The sequence below is a fragment of the Rhodamnia argentea genome, chromosome 2 (assembly GCF_020921035.1).
Source record: "Rhodamnia argentea isolate NSW1041297 chromosome 2, ASM2092103v1, whole genome shotgun sequence".
NCBI lineage: Eukaryota > Viridiplantae > Streptophyta > Magnoliopsida > Myrtales > Myrtaceae > Rhodamnia > Rhodamnia argentea.
In genome coordinates this window covers 15577407-15601468 of record NC_063151.1, presented here as the reverse complement: position 1 = coordinate 15601468, position 24062 = coordinate 15577407, and the positions used below count along the sequence as shown (strand labels likewise).

At 41.5% G+C, this 24062-nt stretch overlaps 1 protein-coding gene across 1 annotated transcript; it reads left to right on the top strand.

Moving 5' to 3' along the window:
• The first annotated feature begins 2010 nt into the window (after positions 1-2010).
• LOC115730501 lies at positions 2011-2808 on the top strand. Its single transcript, XM_030661122.2, has one exon. It carries the CDS (start codon positions 2011-2013, stop codon positions 2806-2808), a length of 798 nt encoding a protein of 265 aa, XP_030516982.2.
• Positions 2809-24062: the final 21254 nt, after the last annotated feature.

Genomic DNA, 24062 nt, shown 5'->3' with positions numbered 1-24062 from the left:
TTGCCTTTGCCTATTCTCTTTCTCACTTTTTCTGTAGTTGCATAATACTAATTATATTTGGCAATAACTCATACAAGCAATAGGATTATCAAATCAATTCATATTGCAGGAATTATTGTGAAACTATTAATGATATGATAATCTAATGTTATAATTTAATATGACATCTTATAATTTTTGTTGTTAATAAATAGGTAATTGCCATGATTATATCGTATGAAATTGGATTACTATTAACCTTTAAGTTTTACTAATTATAAAAATATTCACAATATAAACATGTAATAGTTTTACAACTTTAAGTAATGGCCATGATTAATACTTAAAAGATATGATGTACGAAATTATAAAATCTTATGATTATGGATGTGTGTATGACATATGAATTAAATATCCCTCTGTATAATATAATAACTAGCAAAATTGTTAATTATTGCAATATTTTACATAATTATTTCAATAGTTTTAACAAAAAAATGGTGTCTACATATCGTTTAATTATATGATATTAGTAACATATCGGGTAAAACCAAGAATTAAATAGTTAATACCAGAAAAATAAGGTAATTTTATGAATATTCCTTCTCTATTAAAGTGTAAAAGAAAAGAAAAATAGTTATTGCATTAAATAAATTAAATAATGTAACAGTAATCACTACTAAAGTTTATTTCAGTCTTAATGGCTATTACATTAATACCTTACTTAATCGGAAACTAAGTTGCAGTAAATATTAGACAGCTCTGGGGAAAAAGTCAAGTGTTCTTTTTTTCTGAAGCTATGATCATCTTGATTTATTATTGCATAAAGTACGTAATATGTATTTAGTCTTACATGGCTATTGACCAATCAGTAACCTCAGGTCTGTGGGACGACAAAGAAATTTTGAAGTAAAACAGATTATACACGAATAAAAACTCATGACGTAATGTACTAGAAATAAGTACTTCGACTTTGAACTTATTTAATATCTTTTCATTAATTAGTTGATGATACGAGATGTCAAATCATAAATTGTACATAAATACAATAGTTCCAAACTCATGAAAACAGGACATATTGATTCTACTATTGTAGTGTGGAATTCTCTTCAATTACTTTTAAGAAATGACGACTTACATGTATTTTGCACCTTATAATTTCTTCCTATTTATTACCGACGAAGGTTGTTAATTGGGTTTGGAAAAGAAAAAAAGAACATCGATCGCGTTCCACTTCCATTGTTTGTTTAATTTCTTGCAACATAGTTACAAACTAATTAATCGAATAACGATAGAATTTTCATCTCAGCTAATCCGATTCAAGTGTCTTTCATGAGTGAACGCTTCTTTAAATCATTCGAGAGTAAAGCCTTCAGCCACTTGGCCAACCACCTCGATAGTGGTTTCGCCTCTTTGGAGAGATGAATTGTCCTCCCACCGGAAGTTTGCCCGATGTCCGAAGCATTAGTTTTTAGAACTAGAAGCAATACGATGCAAAGGTCCATTATATTATTTCCTTCTTTGCAATTTCTTATTATAGACGACAGATATAAAAGGCTAAAGACCATATTTCAATAATTGCGTATTTAACTGAGAATAGTAGTTTATTTAATTTCATCTTTTTGTCCACTTTGGTTTCCTTGATAAGAAAAACGAAAGGCAATACGAATTATTGAGACTTCCCTTCTATAAAAACCCAATCTCACATCCAAGAAACGTTCATGTTCCCTCCTCCTCCTCCTCCTCCTCCTCCATCTCCCAAAATCACCACTTTCTCGCATTTTTCTCCCCCACTTTCTCACCAACAATCACTAAAATCACCCTCTCTCTCTCTCTCTCTCTCTCACCAATCAATCCTCACTCCAACCCAACAAATCCCAATCAAACCTCCCTAATGCTTTCCCTTCACTCCACTCTCACTCCTCACTGATCCAATAATTCTCCTAATTCGAGCCCGTTGCTCCCGTATCAACAGTCGCACTTTCTCTCCGTATTTTCTCGAGAAAACAGAAGGCAACACACTTACCAAGCATGGACCCTCGCGAATTCGACGTGGTCAAGGCCGAGAAAGCGAGGTCTCTACGCCGGTACAGGAGAAACCAGAGGTTGAAGGCTTTCCTCCGCGTCTCCGAAATCTGCGCCGCGCTGTTCCTGCTGGCGTACTACTCCCCCGGGATTTCTCTCTCTGCCGCAGTCGCCAGTGATTCTCTCAGCTGCGTGGTCGCTCTTTTCGCCAAGCCGCTCTCCGTCTTCCTCCTCAGCAACGCTATCATCATAACCGTCATTGTCTTGTCCGGCAAGGACACGGAGCGCGGTCCAGTGCACGATGTATACGGCGAGTACGTCGCTCACCGGAGGACCTTCGTCAGGAACTCTTCAGCGATGGAGACATTGCTGGAGGAGAAGACCGTTGTTGACAAACAGATCGTAGTATACTCATCTGCTCCTGTTTGCGAAAATCCAGGGCCTATGGTCATGGATCCAGATGCCGATTGCGATACGGCAATTGTCCAAGTTACAGAGATAAATCATGATGGCGTCGAGAAAATACCCATGAACCCTCCAGCAAAGCAATGCAGAAGGACGCAAAAGACGGTGACCCCGATGGTTCACAGAGAGCTCCGGCCATTGCGGTCCGGGAGTCACAATGGTCGGCACGACAGGGCAGTGCGTCACAGGAGGCCGTGTGCAGTGGAGGAATTGAGTGACGAGGAGTTCAATCGGAGGGTAGAGAAGTACATAGAGCGGACCAGAATGTTCTTGCGCAAGGAGAAGATGGCGGATGCGATGAAGGAGAGTTACAAAACAATCGGTTGTCATTCTGTTTGATGAGTCATAGCACAGACACAGAGACCGTAGCTTAGGGCAATTATAGTGAAGAGGATCAAATCGAATTTGCGATCCCGACTTGCATATGTATAGCGATGAATATTTGATGATGATTTGCATATTAGATAACCGGTCCAATATGTCTATTTCAACCAAAGATTGGCATATTATTGCCATGTCCAAATCGTGCCGTCGCTGTTCAACTTTGATGTTAATAAGCAATATCATAGTTAATTTGAAATCCCCACAGCGTGGTCCGGACTTCTTAGGCAATAGGCGCTGTCTGAAAGTCAGGATCATTGTGAAAATCAAAATCAATAGATGTTTGTTCATTGCACAGTCCACAACGCATCCTAAGAAGCACCCTTGTCTCCATCTCAGTACGGAGGAAGAATCGTGGGGGAAGCAAAGGTCACGTAGAGGTTGGGGAAAAGAAAACACCATCAATGATTCTTTTGTTTTTAATGGCGCTTTGTTCACTAAACGAGAGAACTGTTTATTATATTGTTGTATCCAAAGATGGTTGATTCTTGCCAAGCAAACCTAAAACTTTTCCCTTTTTTAACTCACAAAAGGATTTCTGGATTGTGCAACATTAGTCTGCATAGTTCAGTGCAAAGTTATCTAATGCCATAAAAAAGAAAAGTCACTTTATTAGTTAGGATTAATGTGCTTTAATGGCATATATTACGTGTCTACATATATTAGTTGCTTCATGAGTGGTGGTTCATCATTACCTCCACTGGATAATAGCATGCTTCATCAACTTGGTGCTCACTTTTAACGATTTAAATAACGTATTTATAACATTTGAATTCGCAAAGTCCCTGTTCCGGCAAAATCTGCTCTTAAGTCTGAAGGGACGAAGTGGATGCATTTCCTTTTTCTCTCCCTCATTTCTCCCACCCCACCCCACACCGCCCCGCACCAACGCTCCCCCCTTTCTACAGTTTCTTTATCCTTCCATTTGCACTTCCATTTCCTTTTCAGTCTGTCATCCCAGAGGACCCACAAGTTGGATTCTTGTTAGCAATGGATGCACCAAAGTAAAGATTGCTTCCTTGGTTGAGAAACAGTGGAAAGTATGGACCAAGCTTGATCTGACATCTGTGAAAACTTGGGGCTTCTTAACAGTGTGAATGTAGCTGGCTCTTATCCATTTGGTCTTTTTGATAGCTTATATGATGAACAAAAATGAGGAAGTGACTAATCCTATCCTCTTATAAATAACAGTTAAAACACATAAATAAACTAAAGATGATTGGAAAGGTTAAGATCCCTCTCAAGGTAGATCACGCAGCCCAGCTGCATGTGCGCACGTGCCTGTGAGCAGGTTAATGGCGGAGGACTTTCCTTTTATCTCAATAACAAATAAGAATAACAAAAGGGTTTGGCGGAAGGACTATCCAGGTATTGCAGTTTTCGTATGCTGCTGTAAATACCGGTGAATGCCAGTACTCTACATGCCCATCTGTATCACAAGAATAAACAGGAAACAAATAAGGTTATTGTTGGAAGAAAGCTCATTCCATAGTATGCAATGTATCAAAAGAATATATTCAATATAAAATTTACTACACTCTGACTTAGTATCAGATCTGTCTTATGAGGAGGAATGGCCAACAAAGTCCCGAGCTCATAAAAGTTATGCCATGGAATTGTCAAAATGAAAAATGTTACTTTTTGTCATGCGGCAAAATAAACTTAAAAAATTAGGCAAGCAAAGAGGAGGCCCTTTCGGACCTTATATTTTTATACAGTATACTCGCGCTCAAAAGGTCATGCTCTCATGGCCCGACGGCACGGTGAAATTGTCTGGCAGAAGTGTTTCTGTAAAATCTACATTTGGATAAATAAAGAAACAAAAAACACCGTATGGCACCAAATTATCAAATGGAAACATGAGCCAGTAACCTGAGGTGCTTTTTTAGTTCTTCAGCAAATGCGTTTATCTACGGTTTTCTTAGGAGTCTCTCCAAATAGACCTGTTCAATTTACATTTCATATCTTCATGAATCATATGGACTTCTGAACCAAGCAAAGCTGCAATCAACTCAGAAGTTACGCACGGGAGTTCACTGAAGTTTGGTAAAAGATTGAAGCAGGGGGCACCTTTCGCAATATCGGATATATTTTCAAATTTTAGCATCTTTCATCCTGAGCAACAACCAGATAAAAAGGTTATTTGTAGATTAAAGCAAAAATTAACATTCGCAATTCATGAACCACCCACCTAGGTGGCGCCGCTGGTTCGCGCACTCTTCCTCTTGCAAAAGGTTGAGTGTTCGAATCCCAGAGGCATCGCAGGGTGACTTACCCGGTGGCACGTGTGTGGTGGCTAGCACGTGTTGCCCCCAGGGTTTACCCCCGGCTGCCGGCCGTGTGGGGGTTCTCTGGGTCATAAAAAAAAAAAAAAAAACATTCACAATTCATGAAGGAGCATACTACTTTGTACAAAGTAACGGGGAATAATTTTGAAGGTAAATCAATGCTCGCAAGTCACTGAAGACGGGGAATAATTTTGAAGGTAAATCAATGCTCATAACTCATCAGAGCACTTAAGAAGGAGAAGAATAGGCCTTTCTATACTTCTTATTTCACATCAATTTACCCATACCAACAAAATTCATCGCTTTGTTCTCATTCAATTGGCATCAAATTGATGATCTCTCTCCTTCGTGAGAGTCCTCCTCTATCCCCATGGCGATAACCTCCCCAAAAACCTACCCACCTTAAATCCTAAATCCTCAAATCTCCAATATATTGTCCTACGAGACCCCAAATCCCATTGAACCCTTTCACTGTTTTATCCCCAATCTCCACCGATTCAAATCTTCTCCATTCTCTGTTTAATCCCGATGAACCCACAATCCCCATTCACCCATTCAGTGACACAATAGCCAGCGATCTGTGATGGTTAGTAACATAATGGTTGTTTCGTCACAGTCCACGTAAAGATGAACTAGAAAGCACCAACACTCTCTTGGGACCTCCGTGTCATATCTGATACTCGGACACTCTCGCGACACTCTCCAACATACAAATGACACGTGGTCAATACTCTAGACACATCGCGACACGTAAGTCCAGCATCCCGACATGCTATTTCGACACACACGAGGCCAATTTTAAGCATTTTCAATAAATTAGGTGTCAAAATATAAATTTATCAAAAATATATGCCTAAGTCATATACCCAGCCACCTCAAAATTAATATACCTAGCCAGCAAAAAAAAAAATTAATCATAAATCTTTAACAAAACAAGAAGAAAAAACTCACAGTAGATATTTTTATTTATACATGATAAATTATCATGTATATATAAAAATATACATTTAATATACAACACATCAAAATTCTCTATTTTTGAAAAATAATGTGTCGGCGTGTCGTGCCGTGTCGTGTCGCGTGTCACGTGTCGGAGTCGGTGTTACTTGGTAGATGAATGCACTTCTCAATCAAATCGTGGGCCTACTAGTATACTCGAAAAAAATAAATATGCGATGTAATTAATGACCCTTTTGAATTCGAAGAAACAAGCCAATCTTGATGTATGCAGTGTGAGAGATTAATTCAAAATATAAAAATAACTAGTGCCTCACTTTGTCGACAACTTCCTTGCATTTTTTTTTTTTGGTCAAAAAGAAAATTTTCATTTCATTTCAAAAAAGGATAAATAATTTCAAGATAAAGATGTAATTCAAACAAAACAAGTAAACCCGAAAGATAAATCAAGTTGGTACAGCTTGCAAATACTCGTTCATTTCACAAAGGCGGGGTCGCATTAACGGTAGTCAATCATTGAATCTCACATCAACATCAATGATGATCACACACTGAGAATACCTTTTCCAATAGATATGTATCGCGACCCTCTCTCGCGTGAGCATTTGCTGTTGGTGTAGGGAAGAGCGCTCTCGAAGGGTTAATGGGTAGTTGTTGTCCAACTTACAATGGGTGGATTTCGGACGTGGGCCCCTTGCAAGGCCCATTACCCAAGTTGCAACGGTGGAAGGAATTAAAATCAGAATTGACCTTAGTGTGGTCGGGTGGCATGTGTATAGTGTACATGCCAACGGAGTTGCTACCAATAATTTCCTAGAGAGTATAATTGGAAACCCTATCGAAAAGTCGAGAGATACCAATCAATTCTGCGAAAACCAAATAAATGGGTTTGGGAATTTTGTTATATTGAGAATGTCATCAACGCCCTTTCGATACCGAGGTTGAGTGTTTTTTTAATCTAAGAATTCATGCAAATGCTTTAGAAGGTGAGGTAAGCTCTAACGACCTATGAATATCGTGCAAACGAGATTTTTTATCCTATCAATCACAATAAAAAATTAAAGTGCACAAATCAAGGAATTAGACATGCATGGATAAATCATATCAAATTATTCAATCAAATCAATCATGGCATGCCTAGTGAAGCCCTATTGGCTTAGAGAATGTCCAATTAAAGTTTAGGGTTGGTTCGGAAAATGTTCAAGGGCTAAATGCCCAGAAGGGTAAAATTGTTATTTAGGAAGGTTCGGGAACCCAAAAATCACAAATTGGAGTCAAGCCAGTTGAATGTGGCTATTTCCCATTTTTTTGTGATTTTTCTAAATTTTTTGAGATTTTTCCTGATTTTTTTCCAATTTTTTTAGAATGTTCAAACTTGGGCAAAGATGACTTACTTTGGAGGTAGAACACGAACCCGACAAAACAGCGATTTACAACATAGTGACAAAGCAGAGCACCGATCGTGGAGCGAGTAATTTGCCTTTTTGCCCGATGGCAAGAGTGGATCGAGCTAATAATCACAGTTCTTGGTAACATGATTTTGATAGCAAACATTCCATCGACTAGTGCCAAAAGTGAATCATGGAAGAAAGGACTGGCTATGAAAGCCATACGTGACCTTCGTTCATAGATTCCATTGCGCAGAGGAAAACAGACATAAAGTAGGCCGAGGGCCCTATGGAGAATGTGGTCAGAAATTCATAATAGAGTCTATTCACGAGGATCCTACCAGAGGGCCTTCTACTTCTAATAGGCATAGCTCCCACATATATAGGTGAGGCCCTTCGCCGCTTTAATCGGGTTATTCTATTCTATCGCCCAAGTTTCCTTTGGGCCCTAATTCCAATATGACCCGAACCCAGCTCACGTACGGCTTTAATGGGCATAGATTCTTATCCAAGACATGTATCATTTGATGGCAAGTCATGTATTATTCCTTCTTGGTAAAAAGCCTTAGGAGCAAGTTAATGATGCATGTAAGTATGATGATATTGAGCTACGCAAAAATGCTAGTTTTGATTAAGAGTTCTTCTTTCCCCGCAAAGACCCACTCGTCGAGCGAGGACGAAAGTCGGCCTTAGTAATCAATACTATTAATCCTCTCACTACCAACCGAAAAAAGCTTACTATAGGCTGCAGTAAACCAACTCGTAATCCGGCAATGGGTGAGAAGCCAAGCAAGAGCCACAGTGACTACAACAAGAGGAAAGTGATGTGCCTAAATTTTTTTATTGATTTTTCTATTTTTTAAATATTTTTTATTAAATCGGGCCTAGTTAACCCGGTCAACTTGGACCAAGCGCCCGATCCAAACCCGCATCTAGACCCGCTCGAGCACTAAAAGGGCCCCGTATAACTATTTTCTATTTTTTTTTCTGATTTTTTAACCTATTTTTCAAATTTTATAAAAATTTATTTACTAATCTAACAGTCTATTAGACCACGTAGCACCCTATTGGCTGTCCGATCTATTTCTATTATTAAACTAATATTACCAACGGATTAACCGACTCCACTGATGTGGACGCCACGTGTCAACCTTCGGAAGAAGGAATGGATGGCCGGGAGCTTCCCGGCATGATCTAATGGTGAAACCTCAACCAAATGAGGCGAGACCGGTCCCATTCGACTCGTCTCGACTTGCAGAGCAACATATCCAACAATCAGAGGATTTCATCCATGAAATCAATAGTTATGAAGCTCGCACAGGACTCTCACATGGCGACTAAATCGGACAAATCAAAGCATATCAGGCCAATTCCTTCACAAGAAACATTCAAATAAGGTTCAGAAAGCTTACTTGCGAGTCCGATTGACCTGGTTTGGTCTAGATTTATCTAGACAAGCTTCGACAGGCTCGGTAATGGTGGAAGAGTTTGCGAGGTTCGGACACGAGGTATTATGCAAAATTGATGCAAAAACAAGTTGCGATAATGATCAGTGATACTCAAGGAGTAAAAGGCACACAACAATTTCAAAAATGAGCATCAATCGAGTGAGATGCCATGCAAGTGCCGAGAGGAGGCTTAGAGTTCAACTCACCTTTTCAGAGGTTGTTGAGCTGGGAGACCGGTATCGATCATCTCCTTGAAGGTCGGACAAGCTGCTGGAAGCAATTGCCGGGTCCGATTTACTCCGGAATGCTCGGACGTGAAGAACCTCGGTTGAAGCTTTGAACCGCGACAATGGAGGTCGCCGATCTCTCTCTCTCTCTCTCTCTCTCTCTCTCTCTCTCTCTCTCTCTCTTTTCTGTTAGCCTCCAAGAACAGAATGATTGAAATCTCCTCGCTTGAAGACGATTGAGGGTGTCACGCCTTGATTCCCGGGCTCGCAACAACTCTACCAAATCTCCTCAGGTTATAAAAGGACGATGTCCCAAACACGTCATCGACCCATTATTTTTTTAATCTTTTATTTAAGGCATGCGGAACGTGCTACTCCTAGACAAATATAAAATCCTTAGGGATAGAAAAGTAGGACATCAAACAAGTAGTCACATCAATCAATGTCAGCAACGATTGTCTTTATTTATTTACTGTTAACCCTAGGAAGTACGTATATACAAGTCCTACCTCAAGGCCACTTCCTACAACCCTTAAAATGCCGGATCAAGTTAGGGTTAACACTACTCCGTGCCATCCAAAAAGAATCAATGCCCATTACCAGCTTCCTATAGCCAAAGTCTTGAAAAATGGTTAACAACAACGAGGCGAGATATAAAATCTATGTGAGTCAACGCCTAAGTTCGAGTAGGACATTGACTCGCTCAAGGCATCCAAAACATGCAAGATAATATTGATAAAAGACTAATAGCGTGCAACTCACACCATGCTATAACTACCACATGACCAAGTACAATATCGACAACAGCGTTCGAATCAACCCGTCAAGATCCACACGCAAACTACACACGCGAGCGTGAGGAGAGAGGGCGGGAAAAGCGGATCCGAAGGGCGAGAACGGTAGGGAGGGGAAGAAGAGCGTCTCGGGCCATGAGAGAGATGAGGGAGGAAGCCGCGACGCGCGGCGTGCCCGAGCAGGAACGGCCTTCGTGTGCGCCGGAGCGAGAGAGCGAACGAGCCGAAGGACGGAGGGAGAGACGAAAGAGCAAAAATCATAGTGGTGACGTCGGGGTTGGTTTAGGGGTACGAGGAGTGACACAGAGGAAGGGTGTGAGATCTTTTAAAGTTTAAAGAGAGAGGGGTGGGGGGATATTTTCGTGAAAAAAAAAGTGTGAGATGTTTTCGGTGATGTTTTCAAAAAGTAAAGAGAGAGAAGAGGGGGAGACAGAGAAGAGAGAGAGGTGTGGGAGATTTTTTCAAAAGTAAAGAGAGGAGGGAAAGCGGGTAGACGGTAGATCGCATATTACAGATTTTTTTTTATTATTTATTTATTTTCTAGGCTGATTGAGATCAAATTACGAGAGTATTCATGGCATTAGCTTTGTTTTTATTACAAGAACTATTTTTGTAAATTTTTCATTTTATAAAAAATTATAGAAATAATAATATATCATACATATATAAAAATATATTTAATATACAACGTGTCCCCAACGTGTCGAAAATCTCTATTTTTTAGAAATGACGTGTCGACGTGTCGTGTCGTGTCGTGTCTCGTGTCCCGTATCGGTGTCGGTGCTACTTAGGCTATAACTACCACATGACCAAGTACAATATCACGGTGAATCCTCAATCACATGCAAACTTACCCCGTTTTGGTCCACACGACGAACGATTCATATCATAATAGCTAACAACATATAAACCAAAGCACTCAATCAGAATACTCATAACAGTCCCATACACAATGTATCATACGTGTTCCGATTATTAGAGGCTATTAGGCCCAGCGCACATGACCGGTGTGGCTTAACACTACGATTGGCGATGTCTAATGGTATGACCATGCTTCGTCCCTTACTTTCGAGGACGGCGTCGATAGTCCGTAAGATTCGTACAACCGGCACGACGTGGAACTACCAGGAATCCTTATAGGGGCTTCGATCCTTCACAAGCTGCGATTGACGTCTAATAAGTCATGTTATTCTATACTACTGGCATGGCACAAACTTACTAGGAAACCGTACGACTAGCACGGTATAATCTCATCATATGACCACACAAGCACACCGGACAATCAAGCCGGTTCTTATCTTTGCATTTAATTCAATGCACTCATAAACAATCGTGCTCAAACTTGGCTCGAGGCCATTTTTATGCTCAAAATTTCGCCCTCTTGTGGTCATATAGATATACATATCATCCACAAGATTTTGCAACCATAAACAGGGTGATCAATTACATCAAATGCACATCAAACATAACATTCCCTAGTTATCGGGTAGCACCCAATAATAATGCAATAATTACACAATAATAATCATCTAATAAAATAATTAATTATGTACCCGGACCATATTGAATTAATTTGACTCAATCAATTAATCCCAATTCTAGTTAATATTACCAAAATATTTAGCAAGCTCGATTTCGGACAAATAATTCGATCGCAGACAATTAAATTATTCGGCCCATCTAGACATTCCAATTAACAAATAACAATAATAAAACTAATCCTTAAACGTAGTTAACGCCCTATTTAGAGTTTAGGGGTTAACTCACAACTAAATGACGTGCGGTGTTTGGTCGGGCGCGACGGCGATGACGAACAAGGCTTCGAGACGGTGGCAATATGGACTCGATTTGGGTACTATACGGTTCGGATCGGGTTCGGTTCACGGGCTCGGTTCGGGTCGGGTCGATTCTTGTTCGAGTGGGGTTAAAACCAACAGTTTGGGTTACATAATTCGGGTCGCTTCGAGTCGCAGGTTCACGATTCAGGCTGAGTCTTTAGGATAGGGTTGGGTTTTCGGGCGGGGTTGTCGTTCTTAGTTGGGCCTCGAGACAACAAGCTATGGGGCTGGGCGGTGGCGTACCAACGTCGGGACGACCAAGCGAAGGCTTCGAGGGCTGAGGGTAGCGTCGGAGTGAGGTGGAGGGGCGGTGAGCGTCGACGGTTTCAGGCGAAGAAAAAAGGTAGAGGAGGAGGGGGCTTTGGGCGAGATTCGACGGGCTGCAAAGGGTTCCTTGTTGCCGGTTTCAAGTGGCGACGGGGCTAAATAGTGGCTAGAGGCGGCCAGGTGACCGAGCAAACGCGGCGGGGCTGGATCGAGGCACCGGATCCGGGGTTTGGCGATTGAATGGTGCGGTAATAGGTCGCGACGCGGCCGGGCTCACCAGATCTAGGTCTCGGGTAGTAGAGCACGGCGGCGGCGAATCGCGTTGGCTCTTAGGTCGCGGGAGTCGCGGCTGGTCACGCTCGGTGTTTGAGAGCCGAGAGATCAAGGTGGCTGTCGTGGCTTCCTTAGCTTCACGATTCGCGAGTCGCAATGACCGGCGGTGGAGACATGGACGAAGAACGGTGCGGCGAGGTGGCTTGTGGTGATGTGGTGTTTGGGTGGTGTTCAAATGGGGATCCTGCATAAAAGAAGAATAGATAAGAAAGAATGAAGGAGAAGAAGATGAAGAAAGAAGGAAAAAGAAAAAGGTGGGGTCGCATTGTTAGCGGGGTCTGATAGAGAGAGAGAAGATAGAGAGAAAAAGAGATAAAGGAGAGAGAGAAGACCAAAACTTGGGGAGCAAGAGGTTTAATGGTTGACATGGGTAGGGGCTGATGTAAAGGGAGGAACGGTTGAAGAAAAGTAGGGATAAGGAGGCCCACTTAACAATCAAATCAATCTTTGTCTTATCTACAAGAAATCTAGGGCATTTTAGTAAATTTACTATCGGGGTAAATTTAAACTACTTGCGATAAAACTAAAGGCAATTTTAGAAATCTCGTACTAGAGTTCAGTCAAGGCTCGAGTCAAGCACCAAGGGTCTTGGTAATATAAGTCAACGTTTGACTATTCAAACTTAACTTTTTCCGACAAACATTCTAGAATAGTCAATCCTCGTCTTCTAAGTCCTCCAAAACCAACTTTTATTTTCCATGCTGGAAATTATAATTTTCTTACGGAGGTCAAAATTACGGGACGTCACAATTCTCCCCTCCTTAGGAAATTTCGTCCCCGAAATTGCACTACTATTCAACCTTAAGAAGATAAAGATACTTGCATCTCATAACATCCTCATTGTTCGTCATATACTAATCATTTCACATTAATCCTTATCTCAACTCAGCGCACTAAAATTGCAAATCGACCATCATATACAAGCCATATTCAAGCCTATGATCCTCAAATTTCAATCCTACAATTCCATATCCACAATCTGTCTAAACAGGTTAATTCGTCAGACTCCAATGATTCACACCTAAACTATCACCATCTGAACTTGCTGTCCAATTCAATTATCGATTGGCATAATATAACCACATTTAACCTAAAAAATTAGTCATTCTTACTTAGCGATCGACAACTTCTTAACTAACAAGGGCGAGAAGCTGTTATTATTTCTCCCACCGGATACAAATGCATCTTATAACATGTCCACTAGAGTCTAAATTTTCCTTTTAGACAACAATGAACTGCGCCAACTTCGTCAATCTATCAACTACGCTTCCGCTGCGCACTCTGATCACTTGTTCTCCTTAATCGCACATCCGGCAATCTTAAGGATAGACCTTAGTAACTCATAGATTCATCTCGCAAATCCACTATACTATCCATCCATCATCTTTCATCCGTCGCTCAATATGTAAAGTTATGTATTTTCAAAAATAATAATTTTTCACTTTGAGAACCAACTTTAATGCCATGAACACGTACAATGTATGATCATCCTTACTACTTATCGTACATCACTCACTTCTATGCCAGTCCTTTCCCTAACGAACTAATCTATTACCACAAGCGACCAAATCATTAGTAAGGATTCAATAGCCTATATCACTCTTCAAGCCTCAAGTTTATTCATTTTTTTGCGAATCTCGATCATAACACCACTTAAGACCATCAATTAAATCGATACTAAAATCATTAGAATACAACACAACTTCAAACTTATATAACACATAAATATCGGTCGTATTATTACAAACCCATATCATAAGTCAAGTCTATATATAGGTCTTTTTCATTTTGATTACTTGTAAACAACTTACAACCGAAACATCACACTACAGACAATCCGCTACCCTTTAGTGAGGTCGGTTTTGGTTGTCCTATGGAGCGTTCCCTCGCGGTTGTCCTATGGAGCGTTCCCTCGCAGTTGTCCTCCTTGCAGTGGCAGCGCTTGCACTCCCCTTTGCCTCTAGGAGCAATCCCTTACTTGGTGGCCATATTGATCATAACCAAAGTAAGCTCCGTTGCTGAACCGACATGGACCAAACCCATGCCTCTGGTAGCACAGGCGGCACACTCCGGCGATGTTAAGTGTCGGTTTCTCCACACCAGTCCTCCGATTAGTGGGATGGGATTCCTTTCTCCAATCATTGGCCTTTTATCTTGTCGCTTGTCGAACTTGTTTGATGGTGTGAACCGCGATTTAGATACGGCTGCCCTTTTAGACAAAGTTTGCTCCACCATCCGAGCTCTCTCGTACAGATCATTGCGGTTCTTCAAATTGAGCAACACCAATACACTCTTGATCTCGGGGTTCAGCCCATCTCTAAACCTCCTAGCTCTATCTACAGGGTCCTTTATCATCCTCGGGACGTATTTAGATAGCTCTGCGAACTTCGCTTCATGCTGATCCACCATTAGCAGGTTATGACACGGGCGAAGGAACTCGGCTATCATTTGTTCCTTTGCTGGTATCGAAGAAGTACTTGTTGTTGAATGCTTCTACGAAGACATCCCAAGTCGGGACCGTACCTTATGGAAAGGCTCGTTCTCGAGAGGCTTGTTGACACCTAATTTTTTAATCAATTTTCCTTTAGTTTTATTTTCTAAAATTCACCAAAAATTCACAAAAAATAAAAAAAAAAAAATTAAAAAATCAACATTGGAAGCCTTGGCCAAGCTTAAGGAACCAATTTTGAACAAAAAATAATTTTTCATATTTTTCATATTTTTTTATATTTTCGAAAAATAGGAAAATATTAGAAAATTCATAAAAATTACTTTTCGAGGTTACAAAAATACAAAAAAATGTCCAATATTTTTATTTTAATTCCCTTTTCATATTGACCTCAAGAAAAATCAAAAATTGAGTTCAATTTTAGGTGTTTCTTCACAATGCCTAGGGTCGAATTTGCATAAAAAATACCAATTAAGTCTTTTTATTTGCAATTTTTGCACATTTTGTGTCTAGACATTCAATTGCAGTCCCTTTGAACTTCAATTTGATCAATTGTACCTCCAATTACACGGATTACATGAATTGGGCAAGAATCCCCAAAAGTTTTGCAATTTAGTCCCTAGAATTTTTAATTTCTGAAATTACTTTTAATCTAGGGACTTTCTCTACAAAATTGGACTACCCCTAGGGTTTTAACACATTCTGAATCGATTGACATAGGTGGCTTGGTCCAATTTGATCATTAGGGCATCCAATTGAACATTTCCCCAATTTGGGCAATTAGAAAAATTTGGGGCTTTTGCATAAATTGATGAAAAATTTTGGGCAAAACCACATTTATAGATGATATTCAGGTCCCTAAGTCCAATTTTGAGGTTTAATTGCAAAAATTTCCAATCAATTTTGATTAATTTTGAAAATTTTGGCAAATTCACTATCCGAACCGGTTCGGACCGGTCTGACCACCGGTCGAACCGGTCTGACCGGCTCAAACAGTGTCGTCTTCTTCCTCGGGGCATTTCCGCGTATGAACAGTGCTTGGCCAAGATTCAAAGAGCAAATTGACCATTCAATTGATGATAATCGAGCGGGGCACTTTAGGCGTTTTATCCTTTAGATGAATGTGCGTTGATTGAGCCTAATCTCGGGGTCAATGGCCGCCGGAGGAGCTCCGGCGAGCTAGTCAAAATCTCGATCACGCGAAAAGTCAACACTCCAAATTCAGAATGCAATTCGTTCTCGTTTGAGGCTCGACGGGGACCTGACGGACATTGACGGAATCATAATCGATTCCGTCACCGTCCGGCGACCAAAAAGCGTGTGATTGGCACGTGGGAGCCTCGGCCAGCTCATACACATAAGCGCGCAAATTTGAATGTGGGTATAAATAGTTGAGAAGGTTCCAGAGTGAAGGGAAGGCTCATTCGCTCCGTTCTCGCAACAAAATAGAGAGAGAAAGGGAGAGAAGTAGAGAGAGAGACTCTCGGACGTCGCCCTCGACGGAGTTCCAGGCCGAAGTTGCAGAACTTCGTCTCAAGCAATTCGGACCAAATCGAAGCACCGGACCACTATCGGAAGTTCGCCGGAGGTGAAGAGAAGCAATCACACTAGCTCGATCGACTTCGGACGTCCAAAACAGGTGAGTCGAGATTTGCGTCTCTTTACCGTGCTCACATGGCACCTCATTCTTGCGAGCCTTATTCCTGCAATTAATATGTGCGTTTTCATCCTCACACTTCACTGATCATGTTCGCCTACCATTTTTGCATCGATTTTGCCTAAATACTACGAGTCGAACCTACCTCCTGTCTCGTGCTGGCCGAACACTAGCCGGACGTATCCGGCCCCTGCGAACTCGATCCGAGTTCGAGGTAAGCATTTTAGACCTCCTGTGATGCTATTGTGTGAAGTAATTGATCTATTGTGCTCTATTTTGCCTGATTGAAACCTGCGAGATCGATACTGTGCAAGCTTGATTAAAGATGATTCCGTGGATGAAATCGCTTAGTTTTTGGATATATTAATCCGGATGTTGATACGAGTCGATTGGTCCTGGTTTGGGCTCATTTCGGCGAGATCTCACCGTTGGATCTCGTCGGAGAGTTTCTGGCCGTCCATTCCGCGTCGTCGCGAGGTAGACGACGATGCTGATGTATCATGGTCAAACGGTCAAAGAGATGATGTGGCGTTGTGTGATTGGTCGGAGCTGTCGGGCCGACTCGGCTGCCGTTGGCGCGGATAAGCTAAGTCGGCCTTGATCCAACGGCGGTGAAAATTAGATAGGTTTAATTTCAGGCCGTCGGATCTAATTTTTGTATTTTTTAGATATTAGCATAATAAGATAGAAATAAAAATACAAAACGGTGTCGTTTAGTTCGTGTCCGGGCGACGTCGTTTTGGCATTAGACGTAATGAACGGTGGAGATCGAGTCCAGGTTTAATCGTGGCCGTTCGGGATACTAAAGGATGCGGCGTCGTTTTGAGTCATAGGCAAACGGACGGCTCAGATCGGATCTACAAGAAATCGTGACCGTCCAACGTACTAAAGGAAGCGTCGTCGTTTTTGTTAGAAGGGATTGACGGTTCGGATCGAACCTCGGCTTTTAATCGTAACCGTCTATGAAGTGTAAAATGCGGCGTCGTTTTTGCGAAGCGAGTCTGATGCGGCGTCGTTTCGTCCCGATCCGGTTGACGGCTGAGATTAAATTTCAGATTGATCTCGGTAGTCCATTTCATTTTATATTTTCGGATATCCGAAAATTAGTTAGAAAATTCAATAAAAAATCAAAGAAAATATAGAAAAATAGGAACGTCATCGTTTTTGTGTCTGGCGGTTCGTGAGCGAGTCGGGGAACGGTTGGGCTAGGTTGACCGGTTTGACCCGGTCCGGAAAAATAATAAAAAATAGATAAAAATTTCCAAAAATTCAAAAAAATTGTAAAAACTTAGAATTTCCCAAAAAATTTCTAAAAATTTCTAGATGGATTCGAGACTCTTATAGTCTGGATCAAAAATTTTGAGACTTCGAGGGTCGACCTATGTCGATCCGGAAAATTCCCATTTTTTAAGAAAATAAATAAAAAATTCAAAAATTAGAAAAATTAGAAAAATTCTAGAAAATCACAAAAAATGGGAAATGGCCACATTCAACTGGCCCGACCTCGATTTTGTGATTTTCGGGTCCCGAACCCTCAAAAATGGCCATTCTACCCTTCTAGGCCTTCCACCCCAAATTTTCCCGAACCACCCCGGGATTCAAATTTTGCATTTACGTGGGTCGATAGGGCCATTTAGATATGTCTATATGATTGATTGACTTGATTGACTTTGATTGTCCCGATTGCGCATTTAAATTTTTATTGTGATTGCTAGAATAGAAAAATTCCCGTATGCATGAATACCTTAAGATTGTTAGAACCTACCTCACCCGAAAGTTCATCTGCATGAATTCTTAGGTTAGAAAATCACTCAACATCGGTAACCGAAAGGGCGTTAATGTAAATCTTGGCGTAACCAAGTCCCCGGACCCAAATCTCCGGTTCTCGTACAATCGAACGGTTTCTCCCGACCGCTCGGTAGGGTTTTCCAATCATACCCTCCAATAAATTGATCGGTGTTGACTCCAAAATGCATGTACACTACGTACATGCCACCCGACCACACTAAGGTCGGCCTCGATAAAATTTTTCCTACATCGCGATTCGAGTAATGGGTCTTGGGAGAGACCCGCGATCCTAAAGATCCCAGCGACAACCGGGGTTATACCCATATAAAAAGGATCGGCTCGTTAACCCTACTCGCCCGCGCCGGAAGGGGAGGGTCGCGACAGACCGGCGACTCCACTGGGGAAGAATGGTTGCTAAACCATTAAGAGGACTTAAGCCGATAAAAATGTTGAGTGTTTTCTAACCCCGTTTTTTGCAGATGCTCTTGAAGGTGAGGTACGTCCGCTAACAAAAGTGTTAAATGTTGTTGCGGATGGGAGTTATAAGGGGTGGCGTCCTTGCTAACCTTTTTGTTGCAGATATGGTGTTTCGGGTTGTGTGTTTATTTATACACATATTGAAGCGGTATTTTGAATATAAACTACCGTGCATGTCTTGTATATTTTGAGGATCACGACACTGCACACACAAGCGCCTAAACCCGAGCCGCGAAATCACCCTATAGGTCACCGTAGATAGGGATCGGTATGCGAAGCTCCTGTGTTTGATTGCACTTGGGTTGACCATATTTGATCCCGCTCGCTATGCGAGATTGATGGTCCTACCCACTTGTTGTTTGGTTGCGCTTGTGGGCGGCTCATCGATTCGTATAGCGGGAGCCTTTTTAGGTCTATACCCGAGCTTTTTTGATTTCTTTAGAGTTGAACCTCACTTGTCTCATGCGCATGTGAAATGGACGGTTGGTATACCTAAAACCAAAAATTCAAAAAAAAGAGTAACATCGGTTGGTAAGGCTTTTTACCCTCTTTACTTTTGTAAATTTAAATTTTGCATATCATGCATTTTCACGAGCATATTATCACAATTTGTAAGATCGTTTAAATGATCGGGGTTGAAGGTTAATTTTCCTTTTTAGGATAGATGGTGCCCTGAAGTTATATTGATGTCTCCGATACGTTCGCATGGGAGCGGAGGATTATTTGACGCAAGGACCGAGTGCCCGCTACTTTTCGAGTCTTTGGATTTGCCCATGGACGGGAGCTCAATGGACGGAACCGTGCTTGTAGCGAGAATTGCGATTATACTCGTTGTGGACAACATCTGGAACTCAAATGCGAAAAGGAGAGAATTTGGGAGTTGTACATGAAATTGGCAAAGAAGCCTTGTGCAAACAAGACATCCCCAAAGCACTCCCCAATTAAGAAGAAGGAAATCATCACCATATCCTCTGATGATGAAGAAGATGTCAAATTTCTTGAGATAGTGGAGATATCATCCGATGAGGACACTACTTTGACTATCTAGTTTAGTGCGACTTTGGGGCATTTTTAGGGTACATTACATTTTGAGTCGATTATGTATGTCCCATTCACATGTATTGATCGAACATCTTTAGATACTTTCATGTCCCATCTCTTTGGGCTTTATTGTATTAAATTTGTGAATTTCGTGGGTTGTCAAATTTGGAATTGTAAAACCGACTTTTTATCCCGATTACACTTAAACGATCCTAATCAATTACATACTATCTTTGGGTGAGATTTGGTTTATAATTACCCTATTTGGCTTATTTGGGTCAAATGGGAGTAGTTGACCCTCATGTTACCAAAAGATGACATGGAATTTGGTTAGTGCATTTGCATCACATATCATGCATATTCATGTTAAATCCGTGGTAATTGACTTTAGGATCATCATTTTGCATTTTTAGATCATGGGGAATGGAGATATCAAAGTCATCTCGGTACCGCGCAAGGAGCTTTCACTATGGTGGGATCGCCTCGACATAATCAACAAGGCGTCCGTTGAAGGGCGTTTGAGACGATTAGTGGATTTGATCAAAGTTGAGTATCAACCGGCCCTCATCCAAGCTTTGGCCAAGGCATGGGACATGCGCACAATGACATTTAATTTTCAAGGTCTTGAGCCGACCCCTACGCTTGAGGAGTACTCCGCTATTATTGGAGCCAAGTTTGATGATCATATAGCTCAACCCCCTCTTGACATGGATTCTACTCACTCTCTATCAAGCATTCTTCGTCTCAAAACCTCTGAAATAGAAAAAATCTATAAGTCCAACTCCGACAAATTCACATTCTCTTTCCTTTTTGACAACTATTCCTCTCTACCCGTCGAAATCGGTCATAAATCGGGAAAGGTGTTCATTTTAGCCTTCTTTGCATTCGTCCTATTCCCAACCTCTAGGACCACTTTTGACCCTTCTATAGTCCATATAGCTCGACAAGCATGTTGTCGTTGGAATTATTCATATATGATTCTGGCTGAAACCTTCCTCTCCTTTAACCGTTTCAAAACTTCCAAAAAGGCCATTTTCCAAGCATCCAACGGATTGCTCCACATGTGGTTCACTTCTCGTATAAAAACCTTCCAACTCCGAGTAGGGTGTTATGAGATCAATGAGCACGTTCACCCTCTTAAATCTTACCTCAAGTGTCAATCCCTTGTACCCAAATACTCTTTTAAGAATTGAGTTGAGCTACTGGAAAATTTGAAGCCTGAACACATTCGATGGCATTTAACTTGGCCGAAGATTTTGGAGGCTCGTATCATTGGTGTTGAAGATAGCCCTATTCCCTTCCCGGGATATCTTGGTCTTGTGGCATATTATCCCATTTGTGTGGTGAGACAATTTGGAGTTTTACAAGAAGTACCACCGGATATTTGTCCCGGGATCTTCTCATTTGACATGACACGAGGAAAGCTTACTAAGGAGGCGAAAAAGTCGTATCGAGCCCGGATCAAGCTTATACTTCACGCTTTGAAGAATTCCTCACCGCAACAAGTTGAATGGCTTGATTACTTAGATGATGAGATGAACATCCATAGAGCTTCCAAGGAATACATTCAGAAATTTAAGGAGTATCGCCAATCATTAGTTGAGCCATACGTACCCAAGTGTGTATCTCCTCGCATTGAAGAGGTAGAGTCCTACGAGCCCGAATACATAGTGTCGTACGTCTCGGGAGTGGAGCCATACATTCCAAAAGATCCGGAGCAGTGGATGTCGGAAGAAGGAGAAGACTCATGCTTGTGGGATTCCGATGGATCGAGGGAGCAGGAAGAGTGGAAGAGTCCTCGACTTGGATAGATTCATTCCCCCATTTAGATTTCGCATATTTGTTATCTTTTTAGATACTGTTGGACAATTTGGTTTGTAATAAATGCATATTATTCCTTTTATGAGCATTTCATGCATACATATAGAAAATGCAATTACTACGGATAACGTCTCCAAATCCTTGAATGTTCTTGATACCGATATGATGTTCCGAAAAACAGGTGATTAATAAACACGAGGACTCGTAGCAAGACACGCCAATTAAGAATGGAACAGGAAGAGCTCACACCTCGTGTGGGTAACTTGGAGAACCAAATGAATATGATCCCCACAATGTTGGCAAAGATGAAGGCGATGCTGATCGCTAGCCAGGGGAGATATCCCGTTGATCCGAATCCCCAAGCCCTTACGGGTTCGTCGGATGGTGCGAATGCTAATCCGACACCTGCCGCCAATCCCACTTTGAATCCGGAGCGACCGCTAAGGATCCTCTCATTGTGATTGATCCGGAAAAGAAAGAGAAGCAAGTCCTCAAAATGGAAGAGGAAATTAAAAGGCTCACTAAGATCGAAGAATGCCTAGCAAGTCAGGGGTATGAACTCTCGAGGTTTGATAAGGTCGCGCCATTTGAGAAGATAGAAGTTCCTGCCGACTACAAGTGTCACGACCCTCCAGGAAATTTTACCATAAAATGTTCCGGTGGTGAGAGGTTAACGAGCCGATCCTCCTTTTTATAGGATCCCGGTTGTCGGCGGGATATTTTTTAGGATCGCGGGTCTCTCCCAAGACCCATTACTCGAATCGCGATGTCGGAGAAAATTTCGTCGAAATCGACCTTTGTGCGGTCGGGTGGCATGTGCGATGTGTACATACAATTTTGGAGTCGCCACCGATCAATTTATTGGAGGGTATGATCGGAAAAACCTACCGAGCGGTCAGGAGAAACCGATCGGTTCCGCGAAAACCAGAGATTTTGGGTCCGGGGACTTGGTTACGCCAAGATTCACATTAACGCCCTTTCGATTACCAATGTTGAGTGATTTTCTAACCTACGAGTTCATGCAGATGCGATATCGAGTGAGGTAGGCTCTAATAGTTCTAGGGTGTTCATGCGAGCGAGAATTTTACTATTCCTATCAATTACAATCGAAAAAAAAATTAAAAGCGCAATCAAGACAATCAAAATCAATCAAATCAATCAATCATACAGGCATATCTAAAATGGCTCTATCGACCCACGTAAACATCGAGTTCGGGTTCCGGGGATGGTTTGGGAAAATTTGGGGGCGAAAGGCCCGGAAGGGTAAAATGGTCATTTTTTGGGGTTCGGGACCCGAAAATCACAAAATTGGGGTCGGGCCAGTTGAATGTGGCCATTTTCCATTTTTTGTGATTTTCCAGAATTTTTCTAATTTTTCTATTTTTTTGGATTTTTTATTTATTTTCTAAAAATGTTGGAAATTTTCCGGATCGACACAGATCGACCCTTGAAGTCTCAAAATTTTCAATCCAGACTTTATGAGTCCCGAATCGATCTAAGAATTTTTAGAAATTTTTTGTGAAAATCGGGAAATTTTTATGAATTTTCTAAGTATTTTTTGGAATTTTTTTGGATTTTTGGAAATTTCTTTTTATTTTTTATTATATTTCTATTAATATTTTGGACCGGGTCAACCCGGTCAATGACCGGTCAACCCGGTCCGACCGAACTCAAACTCACTCTACTCAAAACGGTGCCGTATATGTATATATCTATTTATTTTTGATTTTTCAAAAGTGATTTTCTAATATCCGAATATACTAAAATGAATGGACCAGTGAGATCAATCTGCGAATCAATCTTAGCCGTCGGTCCTCTACTAAACGAAACGACGCCGCATCGGTATAAATCGCGGACGGTCATGATTAGATCTTGAAGCTCAATCCGAGCCGTTCATCCCTTCCTAAACCTAAAACGACGACGCACTCGGCCCTCACTCATAAACGACGTCGTACCTTTTAAACAAACGGATGGCCGCGATTCATTCTAGATCTAATTTGAGCCGTCTACCCATCCCTACCAAAAACGACGCCGAATCACTTATAACGATGAACGGCCGCGATTGATCCTAAGCCTAATCTGGACCGTCTATCTATACCAATGCTAAAACGACGACACCTAACCTAAGCAAAACGACACCATTTTTGAATTTTCTAATAAACGAATATATATAAAACGATCCAACGGCTGAGAATCAAATTCATCAATTAATCTCAGCCGTTGGATCGGATTGAGTCGGCCCGCTCGCGCCAACGGCCGAGCCGACTCGGATCCTAGCTGGCCCTATCACGCGACGACACCTAGGCCGGTTGACCGGTTGACTCGCCACGTCACCTTCGTCTTCTTCACCGCGACGACACCGTAACGAACGGCTGAGAGCTCTCCGGCGAGATCCAACGGTGAGATCTCGCCGGAAAAGTCTCAAACCAACGACGATCG